This window comes from Siphateles boraxobius, unplaced genomic scaffold (genome assembly GCF_051911475.1).
Source record: "Siphateles boraxobius isolate OS27281-9 unplaced genomic scaffold, OSU_SipBor_1 49, whole genome shotgun sequence".
NCBI classification, from domain to species: Eukaryota; Metazoa; Chordata; class Actinopteri; order Cypriniformes; family Leuciscidae; genus Siphateles; species Siphateles boraxobius.
Genome location: NW_027509130.1, coordinates 1,655,113 through 1,677,957, shown reverse-complemented (window position 1 = coordinate 1,677,957; position 22,845 = coordinate 1,655,113). Strand labels below are relative to the sequence as shown.

The 22,845-nt window shown below is 43.6% G+C and overlaps 3 protein-coding genes across 12 annotated transcripts in view; 1 reads left to right on the top strand and 2 right to left on the bottom strand.

Moving 5' to 3' along the window:
- The window catches only part of LOC143711087 (uncharacterized), a 307,737-nt gene that overhangs the window by 230,507 nt on the left and 54,385 nt on the right, over positions 1-22,845 (top strand). The gene's annotated exons all lie outside the window — the stretch shown is intronic.
- Positions 6,098-8,320, bottom strand: LOC143711018 (GTPase IMAP family member 4-like; the record flags this gene model as incomplete). Its single annotated transcript, XM_077202313.1, is given in 5 exon segments — positions 6,098-7,429; positions 7,432-7,626; positions 7,629-7,703; positions 8,045-8,072; positions 8,195-8,320. Coding segments are annotated over 5 exon segments (1,314 nt in total), but the record flags the coding sequence as incomplete, so codon positions are not given.
- On the bottom strand, positions 8,323-9,797 carry LOC143711017 (neoverrucotoxin subunit alpha-like; the record flags this gene model as incomplete). The annotated part of the gene is made up of 1 exon (XM_077202312.1): positions 8,323-9,797. A coding segment is annotated over exon 1 (1,452 nt), but the record flags the coding sequence as incomplete, so codon positions are not given.

The following is a 22,845-nucleotide window of genomic DNA, read 5'->3' as shown; positions in this document are numbered from 1 at the left end:
GGCCGCCCCGGCGGGCGGCAGCGGATGTGGCGACGGGACCTACGTCTCCGTTCCCTCCCTCAGGGAACGAGGGTTACCATATGTAACCGAGACGTTCCCTATCGGTCAGTCACTACAACGTAGGTCATGACTGACCAATAGGAATCCCTACCAAAGCGCCACAGCCGCTGCACCCCATCCAGCGCCCCCGTGCAAGCCTCTACACCTTCTTGCCTGGAAGGACGATAGGCGGAGGCTTACACAGAGTGAGTCTGACACTGTTGTTCCGTAATAACCCATACAGTGAGATATTGGATAACACTGGGAAAGCGTGCCCTTTCTGTTTAGGAAGGAACGCTGCGGAAGCCACTTCTTCAAAGAGTTATGTGGAAATGCATATGGACTAGCCGAAGGCTGTACTGCATATGAAATAAAGGGTGACTTAGCCCAAGGGAAAGACACGGGCTTCCGATAGGAGCAGCCGTGGAATATACACATATGGGATCCCCGTAGGGTCACACAAATGGAACCCAGCCCAGATCCGGTTCTCAAGGATTCAGCGGATAAGGGCCTGGCGCCGGACGCTCCGCCAAGTCCGGGCCGAGGGGTTTTGGAGGACTCAACAGGTTTTACTCTGGAGCAATAAGGGTGCACAGTAGGGTGCAGCAAGCCGACAGAGCCAGACCTCTCAGTGCTTCTACCCGTCTAGGGTGAGAACACGGGAGGACACCGGCTCTACACGTAGGCTATAGTATCTAGCGAACGTGTTAGGTGTCGCCCAGCCCGCAGCTCTACAGATATCTGTTAGCGAGGAGCCACGTGCCAGCGCCCAGGAGGATGCAACGCCTCTCGTGGAGTGTGCATGCAACCTGAGCGGGCAGGGCACGCCTTGTGCTTGGTAAGCCAAGGCGATGGCATCCACTATCCAGTGGGCCATCCTCTGCTTGGAGACAGCCTTTCCCTTCTGCTGGCCTCCGTAACAGACAAAGAGCTGGTCTGAGGTCCTGACGCTTTGAGTTCTGTCCACGTACATACGCAGAGCGCGAACGGGACAGAGCAAAGCCAGGGCTGGGTCTGCCTCCTCCAAAGGCAGCGCTTGCAGGTTCACTACCTGGTCTTTGAAGGGAGTGGTAGGAACCTTGGGCACATAGCCAGGCCGGGGTCTTAGTACCACGTGGCTGTCACCCGGCCCGAACTCTAGGCACGATTCGTCGACCGAAAAAGCGTGCAGGTCTCCTACCCTCTTGACAGAGGCCAGTGCAACCAGCAGCAAAGTCTTCATGGAAAGAAGCTTTAAGTCTACTGACTGCAGAGGCTCAAAGGGAACATCCTGAAGTGCTCGAAGCACCAGGGAAAGATCCCAAGAGGGTATGGAGGGGGGTCGAGGAGGATTTAATCGTCTCGCCCCCCTAAGAAACCTGACGACCAGGTCGTGCTTTCCCACTGCTTTGCCATCTATGTGGTCGTTATAAGCTGAAATAGCGGCAGCATGTACTTTGAGGGTGGAGGGAGACAGTCTACGCTCCAACCCCTGCTGTAAGAAGGAAAGCACAGACCCTATCGGACATCTTCGGGGGTCTTCTCGGCGAGAAGAACACCACTCGACGAACAGGTTCCACTTCAGGGCGTAAACACGTCTCGTGGACGGCGCCCGTGCTGAAGTGATGGTGTTAAGTACCTCAAGGGGTAAGTCACCTAAACCCTCCGCGTCCCGTCCAGGGACCAGACATGGAGTTTCCAGAGGTCTGGACGCGGGTGCCATAGGGTGCCCCGTCTCTGAGTCAGAAGGTCCTTCCTCAGAGGAATGGGCCAGGGAGGGACTGTCACAAGGAGCATGAGTTCTGGGAACCAAGTCCGGGTGGGCCAATAGGGAGCCACCAGAAGGACCTGCTCCTCGTCCTCCCTGACTTTGCACAGTGTCTGCGCAAGTAGGCTCACTGGGGGAAACGCATATTTGCGAAGGCCCCGGGGCCAGCTGTGTGCCAGTGCGTCCGTGCCGAGTGTTCCCTCGGTCAGGGAGTAAAACAGCTGGCAGTGGGAGGTCTCTGAGGAGGCAAACAGGTCTACCTGAGCCTCCCCGAACTCTCTCCAGATCAGCTGAACCGCCTGGGGGTGGAGTCGCCATTCTCCCGGGAGCACAGCTCGTGATAGCTCGTCGGCCACACGGTTGAGCAAGCCGGGGACATACATGGCTCGAAGCGACCTCAGATGCTTCTGACTCCAGAGGAGGAGATGGCGGGCGAGTTGCGACATGCGACGGGAGCGTAGACCACCTTGTCGGTTGATGTACGCAACGGTCGCAGTGTTGTCCGTACGGACCAGCACGTCCCTGCCCTGTAGCCGTCTTTTCAAGCGGGTCAGGGCGAGATGTACTGCTAGCAACTCGAGGCAGTTGATGTGCCAATGCAGTTGAGGGTCCGTCCACACCCCTGACACTGCATGCCCGTTGTACGTGGCACCCCAGCCGGTGGCAGAGGCATCTGTGAATACCACAGCATGCCTGGACACCTGTTCCAAGGGGACTCCTGCCCGCAGGAACGAGGGGTCTGACCACGGGCTGAAGGTCTGGCGGCACGTCGGTGTGATTGCCACCCGGTGAGTGCCATGATGCCACGCCCATCTCGGGACTCGGCCGTGAAGCCAGTGCTGAAGCGGTCTCATATGTAGCAGGCCGAGCGGGGTTACCGCTGATGCTGCTGCCATATGCCCCAGGAGCCTCTGAAAGAGTTTCAGTGGGACCGCTGTCCTGCCCTTGAACGTGTTCAAGCAGTTCAGCACCGACTGAGCACGCTGCTCTGTGAGGCGCGCTGTCTGGGCGACCGAATCCAACTCCATACCGAGAAAAGAGATCCTCTGCACAGGGGAGAGTTTGCTCTTTTCCCAGTTGACCTGAAGACCCAACTGGCTGAGGTGCCTGAGCACTAGGTCCCTGTGTTCGCATAGCTGATCTCGAGAGTGTGCTAGTATGAGCCAGTCGTCGAGATAGTTGAGGATGCGAACGCCCTGTTCTCTCATGGGAACAAGGGCCCCCTCCGTGACCTTCGTGAAGACACGGGGGGACAGGGACAGCCCGAAGGGTAGGACTTTGTACTGATATGCTCGACCCTCGAACGCAAAGCGCAGAAATGGCCTGTGTCGAGGAAGAATCGAGACATGAAAGTACGCGTCCTTCAGGTCGATCGCTGCAAACCAATCTTGGGGACGGATGCATTCGAAAATGCGTCTCTGCGTGAGCATTTTGAACGGTAGCTTGTGGAGGCTCCGATTCAAAACTCGCAGATCCAAGATCGGTCGTAACCCACCCCCTTTCTTGGGTACAATGAAGTAGGGACTGTAGTGCCCTGACCTCATATCGGCTGGAGGGACCGGCTCTATCGCATCCTTCGCCAGTAGGACTGCGATCTCCGCACGCAAGACATGGGCATCGGCTGCTCTCACTGTAGTGGAGTGGATGGCCCGAAACTTGGGGGGACGCCGGGCGAACTGAATCGCATAGCCGAGCCTGATGGTTCGAATGAGCCAGCGAGACGGCCTGGGGAGCGCTAACCAGGCTCGCAGAGACCGTACAAGCGGGACCAAAGGGACCGAAGGCGTACCCGGAGTGGGGCAGCGAGGTGGAACACAGGGACGCAGCTCGGGAGGCTCTCTCTGGGAGGCGGCCCGTAGCGGGGTCTGAGTGTGCTGTGCAGCACTTACCTGGTTCCACGGGGCAGGAGGTGCGGGAGGCGGCTCGATGGCGTTCTCGGACCGTACGCAGCTGCCGGCTGGCGATAGAAGAGGCGGATGAGAGTGGTGAGGATTCTGACCCCCCACTACTCTCCGGGCCCTCTTCGGACCCAGAGATGATAGAAACTGCTCTTTTATTGAAAATTTGGGTACCGCTGGTTTTAAGGCCAGCGGCGGAACACAAACAAAACGGAACAAAGGATTTTCCACCCGGCCCTCTTCCGGGGGAGGGAGCGATGCAGTCATCGTCTCCTGGAGAGCAGTCCCTTCCACCTCTGGGTCGCCCGTCCTAGGGCCGCTTACCCTTGGCTTTGCCGCCCCTCTTGGCGGGGGCCTGGACGGGCGGGGCGCCCTGCCTGCGACTGGCTCCACGGTGCCGCTTGGATGGAGGCTGCTGCTGCGGCGCGGGAGCAGGGGCAGACGCAGGCGGACGCCCACGGCGACGAGCAGACCGAGGAGCCGCGGGCGGTGGGGTGGAGGCAGCAGCTGACCGCCGCGGCAGGATATGTTTAATGGCCTCAGTCTGCTTCTGTACAGCCGAGAACTGCTGGGCGAAGTTCTCGACCGCGTCGCCGAAGAGGCCGGTCTGGGACACGGGGGAGTTAAGGAACCTGATCTTGTCGGTCTCCCGCATGTCAGCCAGACACAGCCAGAGGTGGCGTTCCTGGACCACTAGTGTGGACATCGCACGACCCACTGACCGCGCAGTGACCTTCGTCGCACGGAGCGCGAGGTCAGTTGCGGCACGAAGTTCTTGGAGAACTTGTGGATCATGACCACCCTCGTGCAGGTCCTTCAGTGCCTTGGCCTGATGAACCTGCAACAACGCCATAGCGTGCATGGCAGAGGCAGCTTCCCCACAGGCCTTGTAAGCCTTGCCGGTCAGGTCCGACGAGTACTTACAGGCCCGGGAAGGAAGACACGGTTCTCCACGCCAAGTGGAGTTAGGGCACAGTTGCATAGCAACGGCCCGTTCCACTGGCGGGATACGCGCGTATCCCTTAGCTGCCCCGCCATCAAGGGTGGTGAGGGAGGAGGAGCCACCGAGACGGTTTCGGGCAGTAAAAGGTGCCGTCCACGTCCCTGTGAGCTCCTCATGCACTTCCGGGAAGAAAGGCACTGGGGTGGGTTGCTGAGAACCAGCGCGCGCCACCCCGAGATACCAATCGTCCAACCTCGAGGGCTCGGGACACGGTGGAGGGTTCCACACGAGCCCGATCCTGTTGGCGGCCCGGGAAAGCATGGCCATCATCTCCGGGTCCGACTCGGGCACCGCTGACACACCTGAAGGAGGCAGCGGCTCCGAGCCGTCGTCCGCAGAGAGGTCTGACCCACCCTCCGATGCAGCGATCGACATCTGGTCGTCGCAGGGAGCGCCGAACGAAACGACCGGTACACATCTCGAGGACGGTCCAGAACGTTCCGTTGGCAGCTCAACTGGTTGCGGAGCATGAGAGGAGTGAGGGTTCCTAGGGGGTTGGTTCCCCGAAGGAAGCGCGCTCACTGTAATCCTCAGATCACCCGTGTCACTGCCCGAAGCAACCCGCGAAGGGGGGTTGGAACGAGGTGCAGGCACGGGGACTCCGCCCCTTTGCAGGAACGTGAGTCTCGACCTCAGCTCCGAGATGGTCATCTTCCCACAATGGGTACATGACTCATCCACGAACGCTGCCTGTGCGTGTTCGAGGCCCAGACACACGAGGCAGCGATCGTGACCATCCCGCGACCCCAGGTAACGACCGCATCCAGAAACACACAGATAGAACGTCATCTTGAAAAAGACGCGAACTATCTGTGTGAGCTCTTTTAGGGACTACTCTCACTGGTGCTGAAGCACGCAGGGGAACAGCCACAGCGATCACAGACGGGAATGTGCACCCGTCTGTGCGCTGGATCTCTCTCGCTGGAGGTCTTACCAGCTGTTACAACAGCTTTTGAGCGCTTGCCAGGCGCACCTTACCAGCTGTTATAACAGCTTTTAAGCGCTCTGAAGCGCACCTCACCAGCTGTTAAAACAGCTCTTTTTCTTTGCTCAGTTTTTAAAATAAATTAAAAAAAAAGAAAGAGAGAGAAAGAGAAACTGCTCGCGCTGCCGTGCTGTCACGCCCGCACCGGGAAGGAGAGGTCCAGAAAGGCTCGTAGTAGTTGGTTTCAACTGAAAGCAGAGACATCAAAGTGTTTGGCTCCGAAGCAAAAAGCTAGTGTGCAATCGCACCAGCTGCTCGTTTATACCCGCGCTAACGAGGGCGCGCAGCTGATACAAATGATTGCACGCCAATGTGTATTGGCTTGTTTTAGTTTCACTCGAAGTAGATTGGCCTCTCTAGCGAGATTCCTATTGGTCAGTCATGACCTACGTTGTAGTGACTGACCGATAGGGAACCCTTGTTACTATTATATTAGTTATAATATTGCATTGAATAAAATTTTGTCCCAATATACCTGAATTCACTCCTCAGATTTTGAGCTTGACATTGATAACATTATTTGTTATCAATACACTATATCTTCAAGAGTACCAACTAAACTTCCAGCAGCTCCTCCAAAAAAAGGAACATAGTAACTCCAGGAACTAGCGCGTTTTGATCTGTATGATTCGTTTGCTTCAGCTTCAGCCTTTTCTTTCTTGTATTTTCTGTCAGCTTCTTTTAAAGCATTAGCTTTTGCTAACTTTAAATTTTCTTCAGCTTTTTTTATAGCTTTAGCCTTTTCTGTCATGAATTTTTCTTCAGCTTCTTTTAAAGCTTTCGCCCTGGATTTTTCTTCAGCAACTTTTAAGGCTTTATCCACTTCTCTCTTGTATTTTTCTTCAGCAACTCTATAGGCTTCACCAACTAATATCTTGTGTTTTTTTCTGCATCTTGTAAAACTTCATCCACTTTTTTCTTGTGTCTTTCTTCAGCTTTTTTTAAAGCGTGAGCCTTTTCGGTTTCATGTTTTTCTTCAGCTTCTTTTAAAGCTTTAGCCACTCGTCTATCAAGATTTACATTATATTCATGCTCTGCTTGTTCTCTTGTTTCTCTTTGAATTCGTTCCTGTAGGTTTTGTTTTTCTTCCTCATGTTTTTCTTCCATGCATTTCATAAAGGCCTCTTGTTGTTCTCCTAGAGATTTTTCTTTTTGTTTAATCTCCTCTTCAAATTTTCCCTGTTTCATCTCCAGTTTACTCTTCATCTCTTTTTGTACATTCTTATCTCTTTCTTTCTTGATCTTTTCTTCTCTGTTTTTAAACTCCTCTTTTCTTTTTCTCAGTTCATTCTGAATCTCTTGTCTTTCTCTCTCTTTATCTATCTTCATTCCTTCTATTTCTGTTTCATATTTGGCTCTCAGCACTTCTTCTATTCTCTTGATCACTTCTTCTTTTTCCTTTATTATTATCTTTTGTCTCTCTTTGATGTTCTTCTCCACCAGCTGGAACATCTCATTGGTGTAGAAACTCCCTCCATTTCCTTCCACCATACAATCAATCTTATCCAGCAGCTCAGAAACCTGTGTCTGATCTTTAGTCTCGTTGTTATTGAACACATGGTATCTCTTACCACACTGCTGGATGAGTTTCTTTAAACTATCATCATCCTCAATGAATTCTTCCATTCTTCTTCCTCTAAGTTTATCTCCTCTGGTGAACAGCACCATGGTGTACATTCTGGATTCGTCTCCAAAAGTCTCCTGGATCATCTTCACTGTGTCTTTGTCCTCTTGAGTGAATCGTCCCAGTTGAATCGCAGCAGAAACACATGTGGACCAGATGCCGCCATTGAGATGCTCATCACAATCTCCTTCCTGATCTCAATATTATCAATGCCAGTATCATACAGGCCTGGAGTGTCAATCACAGACATATGTCTTCCGTTAAAATCGGTTGTTTCTTTCACAGAGTGTGAAGTCAGGATTGATTTGAAAGCTTCTCGTCTCAGGATGGGTTTCCCGTTGCACTTTTCCAAACACCTGTCTTTCCCAGCAAAACAATCCTCACATCATCACTGTGTGCTTCACCTGCTAACAGAAGAAGACAGTTACTACAGTGAAATTCTCCAATATCAAACATGATTTCATCTGCTTAAATGTTTTAATTTTTAAATGCACTTTGTGCTAATGTACCACAGTGCCAATTGTATCCAAATCTGTGGGAGAAACTGCATTCGGCCTTACTTCATAATAATTAAAACAATAAAGTATGAATGGCCACAATAAAGCATGAAATTCAGGTGGTGAATTTTTGCCTGTCATAAACTGCATTTTTTGAAGGCCATTGCCTAAATAATGATTACAGCATTTATTTCACAACATAGGTGTAACACTGCCATAGTAAGTAGAAAATAAAAAAGTAAATGTCTCACCTGTAGCTGCTCTGTTCCTTGAACTTTTCTGAAAAACACAATTGATACTGATTTGTGAAACCGGCAATAAGTGGATAAGTTAATTATAAAAACACACTTCGCATTGCTGCATATATGTCTAAATAGTGATTTAAATCTATTTGATCATACCTCTGTGGTAACGCTGATTAAGTCACTGTCTACGGTGTAGTTGAGTTTCCCCACCGCTGCACACTTGATGTCATACTCAGTTCCTGGTCTCAGATCAGTCAGAGTAACTGTGTTTTGATTCTTCAGCACAGAACCACACTCTGACCTTTAACCTCTTCAGTGATTGGACAGGCTGGTGTGGATGGAGGAGTAAAGCAAACAGCTTCACCACACTCACTTTCATACAGAATAATGCAGGATCCAGGATGATTCTCCATTTCCTTTGAGGACACAATGAATCTGGTTTGTTTACAGCTTTCCTTTGAATTGATCAAATTCTCAAATATCTTCAAGTTTCTCTTCATGGTCTTTTTGTTTACTGAAGTGAGCCAAGACTTTTGCTTTGAACCAGGGCTTTTCTCACCAGTTTCTCCTTGTTTTGAAGAACTCAGACAGGCAATTTGTTTAGAAAGAAGCACGTCTGAACAGTCCAATGATGTCAATGTGTAGCTCACCAAATTCCCGTATTGCAGGCCCATCCAGATAGCATCTACATTGAGCTCTACCTGTGCACCAGCATCGTTCAGCCGTCTGAGGATTATTTTAATGATTTCAGACTCTCTTTGTCTCTCATTCAGCCATTCTTCAAGATCAGTTCCTCTGAATGGAGATTTATCATGTTCTTGTAGAAGATCATTCAGTGCAGTTTCCTTCATCACGTCTCCACGGATGTTTGGCAGCAGAGAGCCGAGTGTCTTCACGAGTCTCAACTTGTATGTGCAGCAGTTGTTTTTCATTTGCTGAATTTGATCATGAAATGCAGCAAATGTCCGAGCAGGAGAGTCTTCCATTAGGTCACTGCATTTCATCTCAGTTGTATTCAAACTCTCAATCACTGATTCTATCTGTGTGATTAGATTCATGTTGATGTCTTTATGAAGTTTTGAAGCTCTTGAGTGAAGTTTGTCCAGAGGATAAAGCCATACTTTCAGAGGAACTGCCAGCTCTTGGTTTTCTTTCAGCAGTATTGGAAGATCAGCAAAAACCTTCAATGCATCTTCAAAAGAGGTCGGGTTATACGGTAGCTGGAAGTCTCCATAAAATGTGCATTCAAAGTTTTTGACTGTGTCTATCTCATTGTCATTCATCTTCAGATTAACATGTCCACTCACTGAAATACCCTTCAGTTTCTCAATGGCCACTTTTAAATTTCCTTCCAAAGTGGTTGTGTCCTCATCTGCTGAAACTTTTCTGTCAAAAATGAAATAGGCATTTGCTCCGTACAGCAATCCTGTCACTACATGTGTAGCTGTATCATTATAATTGTCTGGCATATTTTGAATGCTAGGCAAATGGTTAATGATCAGTTCTTTAAATTCACAGGTTGAATGATAATGTAGCGTCAGTCTCTGCTGTATGAAAGACTTCTCGGTGTCATTGAGATACTTTGCTGCTCCACTAACCTCAATGAGTCCACCTAAAACACTCAGGCTCATCCCACCATCAATATCAAGCAATTTCGATTTGTCCTTAATGGAGTCTGAAGCTTCGACATTGAATTTTGTATTAATTTGGGAACGACAGTCCATATACTTCTCCATCTCCTCTATTTTCCAAGGTCTGATCCCTGAAGAAGGAAAATGTGTATTAGCTTTCAACAATTAATTTTTATTAGAATCACATTTTATGTCTAAGAAATATTTTATGTCTTGTTTCACATGTTCTCCTGCTCATTCAGTCTTAATACTTAATGATAAACAAACTTGCTGTCCTCGAAGGGGATCGTCCCAGTAATGATGATTGACAGGACTGAATGTTTAGAATGTTAGAATGTTTACTGAATGTCTCTCTTGTTTTCAGCTGGTATCTACAGAGTCCCTGACCCAGCTAACAGACTTTTGTTATTAGAACGTTCTCCAAATATTAATTTATTCAGACACAGCCTTAGATGAACTGAAGATAAAATACATTAACTCTATCAAGATCTGATTAAACAACTCCACAAACAGCATTACCAGCTTCCCTTATTACTAACCAGACTGACTTTATTTCTGTCAGACGTCTACAGAAGTTCTTATTGAGAATTAACAGAGATTTAGATGTTGATGTCTTATTGAAAATGTTATGTTTGAGGTCACCATCATGGAGATCATGTTTGCTTTAGTTGGGATCTTGACCCTTGACTATCTTTAAGTTTGTGCTTTATCAATAATTGTAGGTGTTCATGGAGGACATTTCTGCTTTGATGAAATAGTATATTAGATAGTATAGTCAAATTGGAATGAGAGTATAGTTCCTAGCCATATCAGCCTAGAAAATCACAACTTTTAATTTTCCGTCGGTTTTAGTACACAATGTAATTACAGAAGAGTCAAGTTTTAAATAGGAAAAATATCGAAACTCTTTGTTCATTTTTTTGAGAGAGATGCTAATGGTCTTGTCTGGTTCAATGAATTATGCTAAGCTATGCTAAAAGTGGTACCGCCAGACCCGGAGTTTGGCTAAATGCATTCCAATATGTTAAAACTAAACTGTTTAACTCTAGGGGATTTGTAAACTGAGCCTATTTCCAAAAAAAAGTGGAGTATCCCTTTAAGCCGGATGTTTCATGACGCTCTGGGCACTTTAGCGTGGACTTCCGATCAATTACAACAGAGAAAGACTTTCTAGAATCGAAAAAACTTGTGTGAAGGAGGCTACTAGGAGGATGGCTGCAGACGGCAACCTTTTGTTGCCAGAGCCGAGTGCCGGCGAGTAAAAAACAGAACCGAGATGTCTTCGGATGTAAACAGACATGGCGGCGCCCACGGAACCACGATGGTTGCCGCTGTAAATAGACATGGCGGCACTCTCGGAGTTGCGCAGCCTTCCAAAGTGAATGAACATGGCGGCGCTCGAGCTTCCCGGCTAAGGTGGCAGTAAAGCCCCCAAATTATCAGGTAAATCCATTCTGAATAGCAAGTTTTTTTAATGCACAGATCGATCTGTTGCACATGCTGGAAACTGGTCAGAGAACCGCAAAGCTCTTGAGTGGGCTATGTGTCTTACAGATGACATTCTGAACTGTTACTGCTTAAGTCTGAAGATAGATATGAGTATAATGTGCTTGTCGGGGCACTAAGAATATACCAATTCATACAGGCCCTTAGCCCGGTGGTGCTTCGTAGACCGACACAAATCTACTGACGGGGAAGACAAGAGAAAGACAAGCCTGGGTTTATGAGATTACTAAATTGATTCAAGGGTTGCGTGACTCACGCTCCTACATTATTTACTGATGGCCCGCTTCCACTGTTGCATAGAAGTTTCCTGTCTGCTGGAGTGAATTACGTTGTAGCTTCGTATAGCTTTGTTTCTTCTTGACATTCTGATCTTCTACCCCACAAAATCCCCAGTGTTAAATTAACACTCCTCAGTATACATATGTGTCCACACTACAGAGTGTTAACATTAACACTGAAGCAGTGTTGAAGTTAATGAGATAATTAAGTTATTAATTGATGATTGAGCATTATTGAAGATACCTGATGATAATCAGCAGAATCAGTGAAGGAAAGAGAAACAACCAGAACAGAAAAAAGAGAAACACAAGACTTCGAGTCATTACACATTATTGCACTTATTTGACCAGTTTGAATTTATTTCTGTCATACATCTACACACGTTCTTATTTAGATTCGACATAAGTTTAGATAGTAATGTTTTATGGAATGTTACGTTTTAGGTTGCCATTATGGTGATCAGTGTTTACTTTAGTTGGGCTCTTGACCCTTTCCTCTTTAACATTATTTTTTTGGGCTCAGTTTAGCTCCTCCTAAATGGCACAAGGCAGGCCCAGCTCAAAGGAGGAAGCTGGTAGTCAACGAGGTGCGAAAGCAGGAGGAGAGGATGAGATGTATAAAGGCCATTTCCCAGGCCAAGCAGGGAGAGTGGATGAGATGGGAGAGTGTGGAACAACGCAAAATGGGCTGGCAAGACCTTTGGTCAATGGAAGAGAGTAGGATCAGTTTCCTTATTAGGTCAACATATGATGTTCTCCCATCACCGCAGAACCTAAACCTCTGGGTAGGAGAGGATCCCTCTTGTCCTTTGTGTTCATCACCTGCCACATTAAGGCACTTTTTGAAAGGATGTAAGGTGGCTCTTAGCCAAGGTCGGTTTACTTGGCGCCATGACCAAGTATTGCGATGTTTGGCTTTAGCATTGGAAGGCAAGCGTAGTATGACCAATAAGTTGCCGCCTGTTCTAGCAAAACATTACGACAATATTCCTCCGCCCAGGCGAGCAACCACCAAGAAAAGGTGCTAACACCGATTCTCGCCCAGGACAACTGGAAGCTGCTAGGGACTGGAAGATGCTGGCTGATCTTGATCAACAGCTTATTTTTCCACCTGAGATTGCCACCACTAACCTACGACCAGATATTGTTTTGTGGTCTGGATCAGCACGCATTGTTCAACTGATAGAGTTAACAGTGCCATGGGAGGATGCGGTAGATGAGGCACATGAGAGGAAGAAACTGCAGTATGCTCATCTGGCCACTGAAGCAGAACAGCGAGGATGGAGAGTCCAGGTTTATCCAGTGGAAGTGGGTTGTCGAGGTTTTGTGGCACACTCTACAACCCGGTTCCTCAGAGACGTCGGATTCAGTGGCCAAGAGTTGCGTCGCACAGTAAAGAACTTATCTGAAGCAGCAGAAAGGAGCAGCAACTGGCTGTGGTTGAGACGGAAAGATTCTAGCTGGCTGTGTACAGGCCGCCATGCTACGGTTTCGTAGAAAACTTGAAGAGTCTGTTGGTTTATTTGTATAGATTGTATAGTATTTACAGTCATTACGTTCCTGTGTATATTGCGTGAATGACAGGTGGCTGGGCAGATATTGTGTTTTGCGGTAGGTGGTATGCCATACGGAACCGTTGCCACTGAAACTGCATATTAACGCACCAGTGGGGCACGACAGCCTTAGTCAAACGGGTTGGCGCGTATGGTTGGGTTGCGGAGAGATTGCGAGATTGTGGTTTGGTCTCAGCAGCAACTGTTGGTTTATTTGTATAGGTTGTATAGTATTTACAGTCATTACGTTCCTGTGTATATTGCGTGAATGACGGGTGGTTGGGCAGATATTGTGTTTTGCGGTAGGTGGTATGCCATACGGAACCGTTGCCACTGAAACTGCATATTAACGCACCAGTGAGGCTCGACAGCCTTAGTCAAACGGGTTGGCGCGTATGGTTGGGTTGCGGAGAGATTGAGATTGTGGTTAGGTCTCAGCAGCAAGAGGGAAGTAGAGGTCAGTAAGCTGGGCTGAGTTGAGTGGGGGACGGAGGGGGGTGACTCTGGGATGCCAGAGTCACTGTCGAGCCCTCTTGAGGTGTGGTGGGCTAGTCGACGAAACACTGAGGACGGAAGGTGCCCACTTGAAGACCCTAGAGATGTTCCCTACTCCGCTCAATCCAGAGGGTTGTTATGGGGGGACCGCACTGTGGTTGCAGCCGTTGTGTGTGCTGACAGGCAATACACTGTATTAACACCAGACAGAAGGAGATTCACATCACAAGATGGAAAGAAGCGTAAATGGATGGAGAAGCATAGGTTACTGTAAAGCTACGTCTTAGTTGGTGCTTATCTTGGCGAAAGCCGAGTACAAATCAGCATGAAGTTTTAACATCTACTCTTGTTAATGGAAATCATTTTTCTCTGTCTGCCCCAACACTCTGTTTATAAAGGATATTTGTTGTGACAAGAGAATCTATGGCCTGGGCTGTGTTTCCCAAAAGTGTTGTAAGCCTAATTTGATCGTACGGGCCATTTGTAGCAGTTTCATCTACGATCAAGTTAGGCTTAAGATGCTGTTGAGAAATACAGCCCTAGTTATATTTCCATGATGAAATTACTAGTGACCTGATTCACTGATCTCACTCAGCATTATAAACTGATTATAAAAATGCTTTATAGTTAATCACTACAGCAATTAATTTCAGAAATGCCTTACAAATCTATAAGTTTTAAAATCACACACAGACATCAAGAATCTGCATATGAATCTCAACAATGGTGACAATCAAACAAATGCTTCATGTTGCAGTGCATGATGGGAGCCACCAATCAAAACGCATCAATGGCTCACATCATGCATTGCAGCATGAATAAATTATTCAGCTGAATTGTCCTGTAATTTTCATTGTTTTTTCCTGTTTGCTTGTATTTTGCTATTGTTTTGTTATGACTTTAGTAGCTTGTTTTGTCATTTTCAGAGTTGATCTGTTTGTCACTAGTTTTATTGTCACCATTGTTGAGATTCATATGCTGATTCTTGATGTCTGTGTGTTTAAAAAAAAACTTCAGTTCACAAAGTACTATCAAAAATGTTTGTATTGGTGTTGAATATCAAACTGTAGAATCTCAGGATAAAATGAGACACAAAGCATATAGTTAAAGATTTAGACACCGGGGAATCATGTCACTACATGATGATAATATCATCATTGAAACATACTGTGAGCAGATCATGTTTTCTCTTGCAGTACAACTTTGGAACAGTCAGAGAAAATCTAACGTCAAAAAAATTAAAAGGGTCAAGAGCCCAACTAAAGCAAACACTAACCACCATAATTGTGACTTGAAACAAAAAATGGGTGTGTTTCGGCCGTTTGATTGACGGACTTACTGTCCAATTATTCTAGTGGTCTTGGATTTGATTGGCTGGAGTTTTTCGAGTCCTGCCCGTTCCACAGATGATTAAATAGCTTAATTTTCATTTCAGTGCTTCTAACTCAGTGGCTGTAAGTAGGTTAGGAATAGGATTTCAAGTTATTTTTACAAAATGGACAAAAAAGAGAATCACATACCCCACCTTTAACTCATTAGCTTCAACACTGCTTCAGTGTTAATTTTAACACCCTGTAGTGTGGACACATATTGCAATGAGGTGTTAATTTAACACTGGGGATTTTGCTGTGTATCTTTCCTGATGTTTTTATTGCTTAATATACTTTTTTTGCAATTTATTATCTATTTTTGTCTGTCAAATTGATCTGACATCGCTATAGCTTGCACATCGCGCTAGCATTTCACTTAACAGTTAATCTGCCATCCGTGCTTGCCGTCTTTTTTTCTCTTGAAAACAAGTCTATCAAACAACTGTGGTGAGTTGGATCAGTCAACAAACACGGTGAATCATGTCTTCTCCTGCACTGTAAAAAAAAAATCGTAAAAAAGCGGTCAATGACTGGCAGCTGCGGCTGCCAAACAAAAACTGTAAAAATAAAGTAAAATATCGTAATTTAAATGAAATGCAAAAAACTTTTACACAAATTTTCCTTACATTTTTTACAGAAAAACACTGTTATTTTACAACTATTTCCTGAATTATTACGATCAAACACCTTCATTGTAAAAAAATCCCATAAAAAAACAGTCAAATGACTGTCAGCAACGGCTGCCATACAAAAACCATAAAATTAATGTAAAATATCTTAATTTAAATAAGTGCAAAATACTTTTACAGAAATCTTCATTAATCTTTTTTAACAGAAACACACAGTTAAAACACAGTTACTTCACATTTATTTTCTGATTTATTTACTGAAAAACACGCAGTTAATTACATGCATGATTTGCTTTGACTATATACGTCACTACATCAGCAACTACACAGTTACTGTCAGTTAAATAAAGAAACATGCAGCATTTCATCAGTTTTATTTGCTCATCCTGGACTGAAGCTCAGGCTCTACTCTTCAACACAATGGTGACACACGAAAAACACCATACAGAAACACTTTAAACCCCAACAGAACATTAAACACTACCAGATCTCTCAGGATCTAAGCATCTTTGCTTATTACAATCCAGACTTTATTTCTTTCATACTAACATTATTATTGAGAATTAACAGAGGTTTAGAAGTTGAAGCTTTATTGAAAAGAATAAAGTTTGATGTCACCATGATGGAGATCAGTGTTTGCTTTAGTTGGGCTCTTGAACTTTTAATGTTGAACTTTAATGTTTCTCTGGCTGCATTAACTGTGTGTCTCTGATGCATATATCTTATGGTAAGAGTCTAAGAGAAACTCAGATCGGATAATGCTGGTCACTTTGTAGTGAGAATAGTCATCATGTAGAGTCTGGCTCCATTGATACCATCTGAAGTATAATATCTGATTATGTCATTAAATATTATTTATTCATTTTGCATGACAAAGCTTCTATAAAACATTCTCCAGTGCTGTGATACTCAGATTTTATGAAGTCATTATACAGAAAATATTTGACAGGATCATTTAGACTCACTCAGACATCAAGAATCCGCGTATGAATCACAACAATGGTGACAATGAAAAAAAATCTCACCATTGTTGAGATTCATATGTTGATTCTTGATGTCTCTATACAACTAAAAAAAAGACAACTTTTTTTGTATAGTATATACATATATATATTTTAAATGCATATTGTTATAATACTGATACCACAATATTCTAAGGGTCATGTAAAAAATATGACATTAATTAAAGACTTTGTATAAAGCTAAATACCACCTACATACTCTGTAATCTAAGCTGTCATATACAGAGATTTGACTGTCATATCAGTGAATCAGATCATCATATGATGACTATAACATCATCAATTAATAATCAAGATCATCTGATATTTTCTTCAGCATTAATGACAAACGTGTATCAAATACACAGTTAAAGCAGCCAGAGAAAAGCATAAGTTAAATCCCAAGGGTCATGACCCCAACTAAAGCAGACACTGATCCCAATCATGGTGACATAAAATTTATTTTAAAGTTTTTTACACTTTATTTAAATTAGCATATTTTACTTTAATTTTATGGTTTTTGTTTGGCAGCCGTAGCTGCCAGTCATTTGACACTTTTTTTACGTTTTTTTTACAATGAAGGTATTTGATCATAATAATGCAGGAAATACCTGTGAAATAACAGTGTTTTTTCGGTTTATTTAAATTAGCATATTTTACTTTAATTTTATGGTTTTTGTTTGGCAGCCGTAGCTGCCAGTCATTTGACCATTTTTTTACGATTTTTTTTTACAATGAAGATATATGATCGTGATTATTCAGGAAATACCTGTAAAATAACAGTGTTTTTCAGTTTATTTAATTTAGGATGTTTTACAGTTTTTTGGGGAGCTGACAGTCATTTGACCATTTTATCATTTAACTGTTTTGTTACTGTTAAATTACAGATTATATTTGTAATTTTACATATATTTTTATGTAATTTAAGAAAACAGAAAAAATACTGTATGAAAAATACAATCAATTTTCTGTATAAAAAAATGTAAATTACTGTAATTTGTCATTAATGTCACAATACCTAAAATAACAGCTGGATTTTTATTTTACAGATATTATTTGTAATTTTACAGTGTTTTGAGTACAATTTAAAATGAAAGAAAATGATCGTCAAAAAATCACAGTTATTTTCTGTAAAATTAGGATTTTTTTTTACAGTGAAGGAACACTCCACCGTTTTTTCATATTAAACTATGTTATTCCCTTAACTAAGACGAGTTGATACATGCCTCTCTCATCTCCACCTCCACGTTTTCCCTATTTAAATACAGTTACACGAGTAGTTACACGACCAAGTATGGTGACACAAAATAAAACGTGGCGCCAGGATCATTCAGGAGTGATGATATTACTGCCCCGAGTCGAAGTGCTCTCAGTGCTATTCCGCCATACATTATAGTTATCCATTTTACTCGCTTAGAAAAGCGACACGTTTTATTTTGTGTCACCATACTTGGTCGTGTAACTATTTGTAACTGTATTTAAATAGGGAAAACTTGGAGGTCTTTGGTCGCTTCTAACTTCATCTCTGTTTGGATCCTAATGAATGAACTGGGCTATCACAGTGTCGCCGACCAAAATCAACCAATGACATTCACAAGTTCATTTCATTTATATAGCACAACAGCCACTGGCTGGCCAAAGTGCTTTACAGAACAGCAGAAATTAAAACAAAATAATACCTAAACATATGGAATAGCAAAAACAGTATGAGACTCAAATATAAAATGAAAAGAAACAGGAGTGGCAAAAACAGTATCAGACTCAATGGAAAATAGTACAACCAACCTTAAATATAGGCCATGGAAAACAAGTACGTTTTTAGAAACGACTTAAAAGTGATCACAGAAGGGGCTATCCTAATTTCTAACGGCAAATTGTTCCACAACCAAGGCCAGACCACAGAAAAAGCTCGGTCTGGGGACAAGGGGAGCAAGGGGGCACATGACAAACAGATTAAACTTCAAAATAATGAACATGAAACAAAGCTAAAACAAGACATGACAATTTGGAGAGAAAAAAATAAATATCATCCACTTCAGCTTCCGGCTCATCGGACTGGACTGAATCCTGAGAGGGTCTCTGGAGATACTGCAGGGAGAAAAGAAGACAGTGTTGTATTAAAGTGTGGTGAGATTAGTATAAAAGCACTGTGATGCTGTACTTGCTAACAAATTAAGATATTTCAGAAATCTCAGATTTCATTCAAAGATCTTCATGTGTGTGTTCTGAAGATGAATGAAAGTCTTAAGGGTTTGGAACAACATAAGCACAGAACATCAAATTCCACTTTCCAAAATTAATTTCGAAACTATAATCTATAATTATTGTCAAATTCTATAAATTATTCTATAAATAAATATAATGAAACTGCTGTCTTGTCCCGCTTAAACCCATGTAAAAGATTGAGTGCAGAGTTGTTTCGAACTATTCGAACTACAACCACGTGATTAAAGGTTGTCTCTTTCAACGGCTCTGCAACGTCAGAGGAGCCGGTTACCATAGAAACCCGCGCCTAAAACTGCACCAAGCCAAAAATACAAATTGATATACAATTTGAGCAAGAGAGAGAACCAGTGTGATAGATAATTGCTGATTTAATATTATTTAACTAAGTTTGTAAAGCAATTTTTGAGAAAGCTGCCTTTAGGAATTGAAAATATGGCCTTATACATAACTTACACTGTATATTTAAAATTAGCAGAATTTACGATACTGATGATTGTTAAAACGCGTCATAACAAACTGTGAAAAGGGTCAATAAACTTGTCAAGTGCTCGATCCAAATAAAAATTAAGAGGAGCCTGCATAGGGGTAATGGTATATTTCTAAAATGTCACAAAGGAGTTTGTTTTAAAATGAAAAAAAAAATGCAAAGACTGTGGCCAATTGACACCATAAAAATTACAAACATATTTCAATATTACAAACTTGCGACACATGGAACAGAAAACTGGGGGGGAAATGCCACTTTCAGCTAAGCTGAGCTAACTTTAGCCGTTAACTCAATAGAGCCGTTACGTTACTCAATATAACACGGTTGATCTAGTTAACTTCCTTAAAACATTAGCAAATGCTGCAAAACTAAGTAAATTAGCATTGTGATAAAGGTATTTTATTCATACAACCAGTAAAATTCACTTAACTTACCTAAAATCTTCCGTCTCTGTCTCCGAGTTGTCCGTCTGTCTCGTCCTCGTCCTGCTGTGTTTGATTGATGGGCGCTCCAAAACCACGCCCATCGCTATCACGCTAAACGTATGTGAGGAATCGTCAGATTAAACAGATTCCGTGTTTTTTCCTTAACTGTAATTGCAAACGTTATTAAAACACTTTTTTGTATGTTTTTAAATCCCTAAATTTATTTTTTATTTTTCCTATTGCCTTATCTACTTTTTAAATAGAGTACAATTAATTGAAAAATATAATACATTGTGATTTTTTTTCTTTTTTCTTCTCTTATTATCTTATTTTATGTTTTAAGGTAAAACCACATTTATAATTGACTCTGTACTTGCTGAATTATTTCCTGTTGAATAGGCATAATTCTTTATAATCTGGTAGTATTTTTTTCTGACAATAAAAAACAAATATTTATGAAAACTGTTTTTTTAGAGCATTGTGTCACTGGATTTACAAATTATGTTTCTGAAGTTGATTTGCAGAATAAAAACTAAAAGCTGTATAACTCATTTGTAATGACTAATATATGTTGAATTAACATAATAACGTTTTTAAAACGTTTCAATAACAACGTGAGGATAACGTTTTAATGCTAACGTCTTTAGAACGTTTATCAATGTCATATAACGTTAGGACAACGTTATAATAACGTTACAGCAAGAACTTTTTTTGATAACTTTCAGAGAACCTTCAGAGAACGTTAGCCAATGTTCTGAAAACGTTCCCTGTTAGCTGGGATTGAGAAAAAACACTCCGTGCTGTCGTCATGACAGCGATTATCTCACCGTCCCTCAGGGCTTTAGCTCAAAAATGTGCAGACTTGGAGAAATATTGATACATTCTCATAGATTCACATCATATTTCTATAGACAGGAATACTATTTATTGAATTTATACTAAAATGCGTCGATGTAATCATTATGAGCGCTTCTTACTGAGATGTGCTGTGTTTTCAATTCATACCAATAGCCTGAGGGCGCTCTATGCACAGTATTAGTCCATACATGGATCATGAGAAAGGCATAACTGTGCGTTCACACCGCCACCGGCGAGAGTGTCAAAGTGGCCGGAAGTCATTCATTGTCAATGAGAGCCGGCGGCGCGCTCCGGCGAGAGCGGCGTGGTGCGTCTTGGACGGTGAGAGCGGCGAGGAGAGTTGAAGTCAGGTCAACTTTATAGTAATAAGCAATGACGCGGTTCGGCGGCAACCGGCGGCAACCAATCGGAACATAGAGGTGCTCCGTTTGAGAGGAGTCCAGAGAACGCAGTCCTGTAAACTTTGGTTCCGACCACATTAGTTCCCAAGCAAAATTGAGGAGGTTGATCATTTGAATTTGATAAGGCGCGCAACACTAGTATTTATAGGCAATATTTTCGCGCTAGAACGCTTGTTTTTCAGCGGGAATGCAAATTATAATAGCACTTAACCATGAACACAAAACCCACACCACACAAATGGCTTTTAATTTGTTTATTTCATTAGCAAACATGTCACTATAATTGTTAAGTTTTTTCTATCGATCAAATTTCTGCAAAAATAACGATCGACATGCTTGTTTGCTTTGTGGCCCCTTTAAATACAGTTGTAAAAAAGACCACGCGTTCGATCTACGTCAGAGCATCAGAGCGTCCACGAATCTTTCCTCGGCGTCGCTGGCAGGGCGGCGAGAGCGAATTTTGCCGCTCTTGCCGGCGGCGGTGTGAACGTACAGTAATCATGTGACATTCCAGGACGTCACTGATAAACACACAGCTAACAGAGATCGCTGTAACATGCAGATAAAGATGTTTTGAAGACAATAAACACGATTGCTATGATATTTGAGTTACCTTTGTTCTTCAAGCCATGCAGGTATTTTCATAATAATAGATTATATTTATAATGTAATGCTAATCGATATACAGGTCCTTCTCAAAAAATTAGCATATTGTGATAAAATTAATTATTTTCCATAATGTAACGATAAAAATTTAACTTTCATATATTTTAGATTCATTGCACACCAACTAAAATATTTCAGGTCTTTTATTGTTTTAATACTGATGATTTTGGCATACAGCTCATGAAACCCCCAAATTCCTATCTCAAAAAATTAGCATATCATGAAAAGGGTCTCTAAACGAGCTATTAACCTAATCATCTGAATCAACTAATTAACTCTAAACACCTGCAAAAGATTCCTGAGGCTTTTAAAAACTCCCAGCCTGTTTCATTTCTCAAAACCGCAATCATGGGTAAGACTGCCGACCTGCCTGCTGTCCAGAAGGCCATCATTGACACCCTCAAGCAAGAGGGTAAGACAGAAAGAAATTTCTGAACAAATAGGCTGTTCCCAGAGTGCTGTATCAAGGCACCTCAGTGGGAAGTCTGTGGGAAGGAAAAAGTGTGGCAAAAAACGCTGCACAACGAGAAGAGGTGACGGGACCCTGAGGAAGATTGTGGAGAAGGACCGATTCCAGACCTTGGGGGACCTGCGGAAGCAGTGGACTGAGTCTGGAGTAGAAACATCCAGAGCCACCGTGCACAGGCGTGTGCAGGAAATGGGCTACAGGTGCCGCATTCCCCAGGTCAAGCCACTTTTGAACCAGAAACAGCGGCAGAAGCGCCTGACCTGAGCTACAGAGAAGCAGCACTGGACTGTTGCTCAGTGGTCCAAAGTACTTTTTTCGGATGAAAGCAAATTTTGCAAGTCATTCGGAAATCAAGGTGCCAGAGTCTGGAGGAAGACTGGGGAGAAGGAAATGCCAAAATACCTGAATTCCAGTGTCAAGTACCCACAGTCAGTGATGGTCTGGGGTGCCATATCAGCTGCTGGTGTTGGTCCACTGTGTTTTCAGGGTCAATGCAGCTAGCTATCAGGAGATTTTGGAGCACTTCATGCTTCCATCTGCTGGAAAGCTTTATGGGGATGAAGATTTCATTTTTCAGCACGACCTGGCACCTGCGCACAGTGGCAAAACCACTGGTAAATGGTTTACTGACCATGGTATTACTGTGCTCAATTGGCCTGCCAACTCTCCTGACCTGAACCCCATAGAGAATCTGTGGGATATTGTGAAGAGAAAGTTGAGAGACGCAAGACCCAACACTCTGGATGAGCTTAAGGCCGCTATCGAAGCATCCTGGGCCTCCATAACACCTCAGCAGTGCCACAGGCTGATTG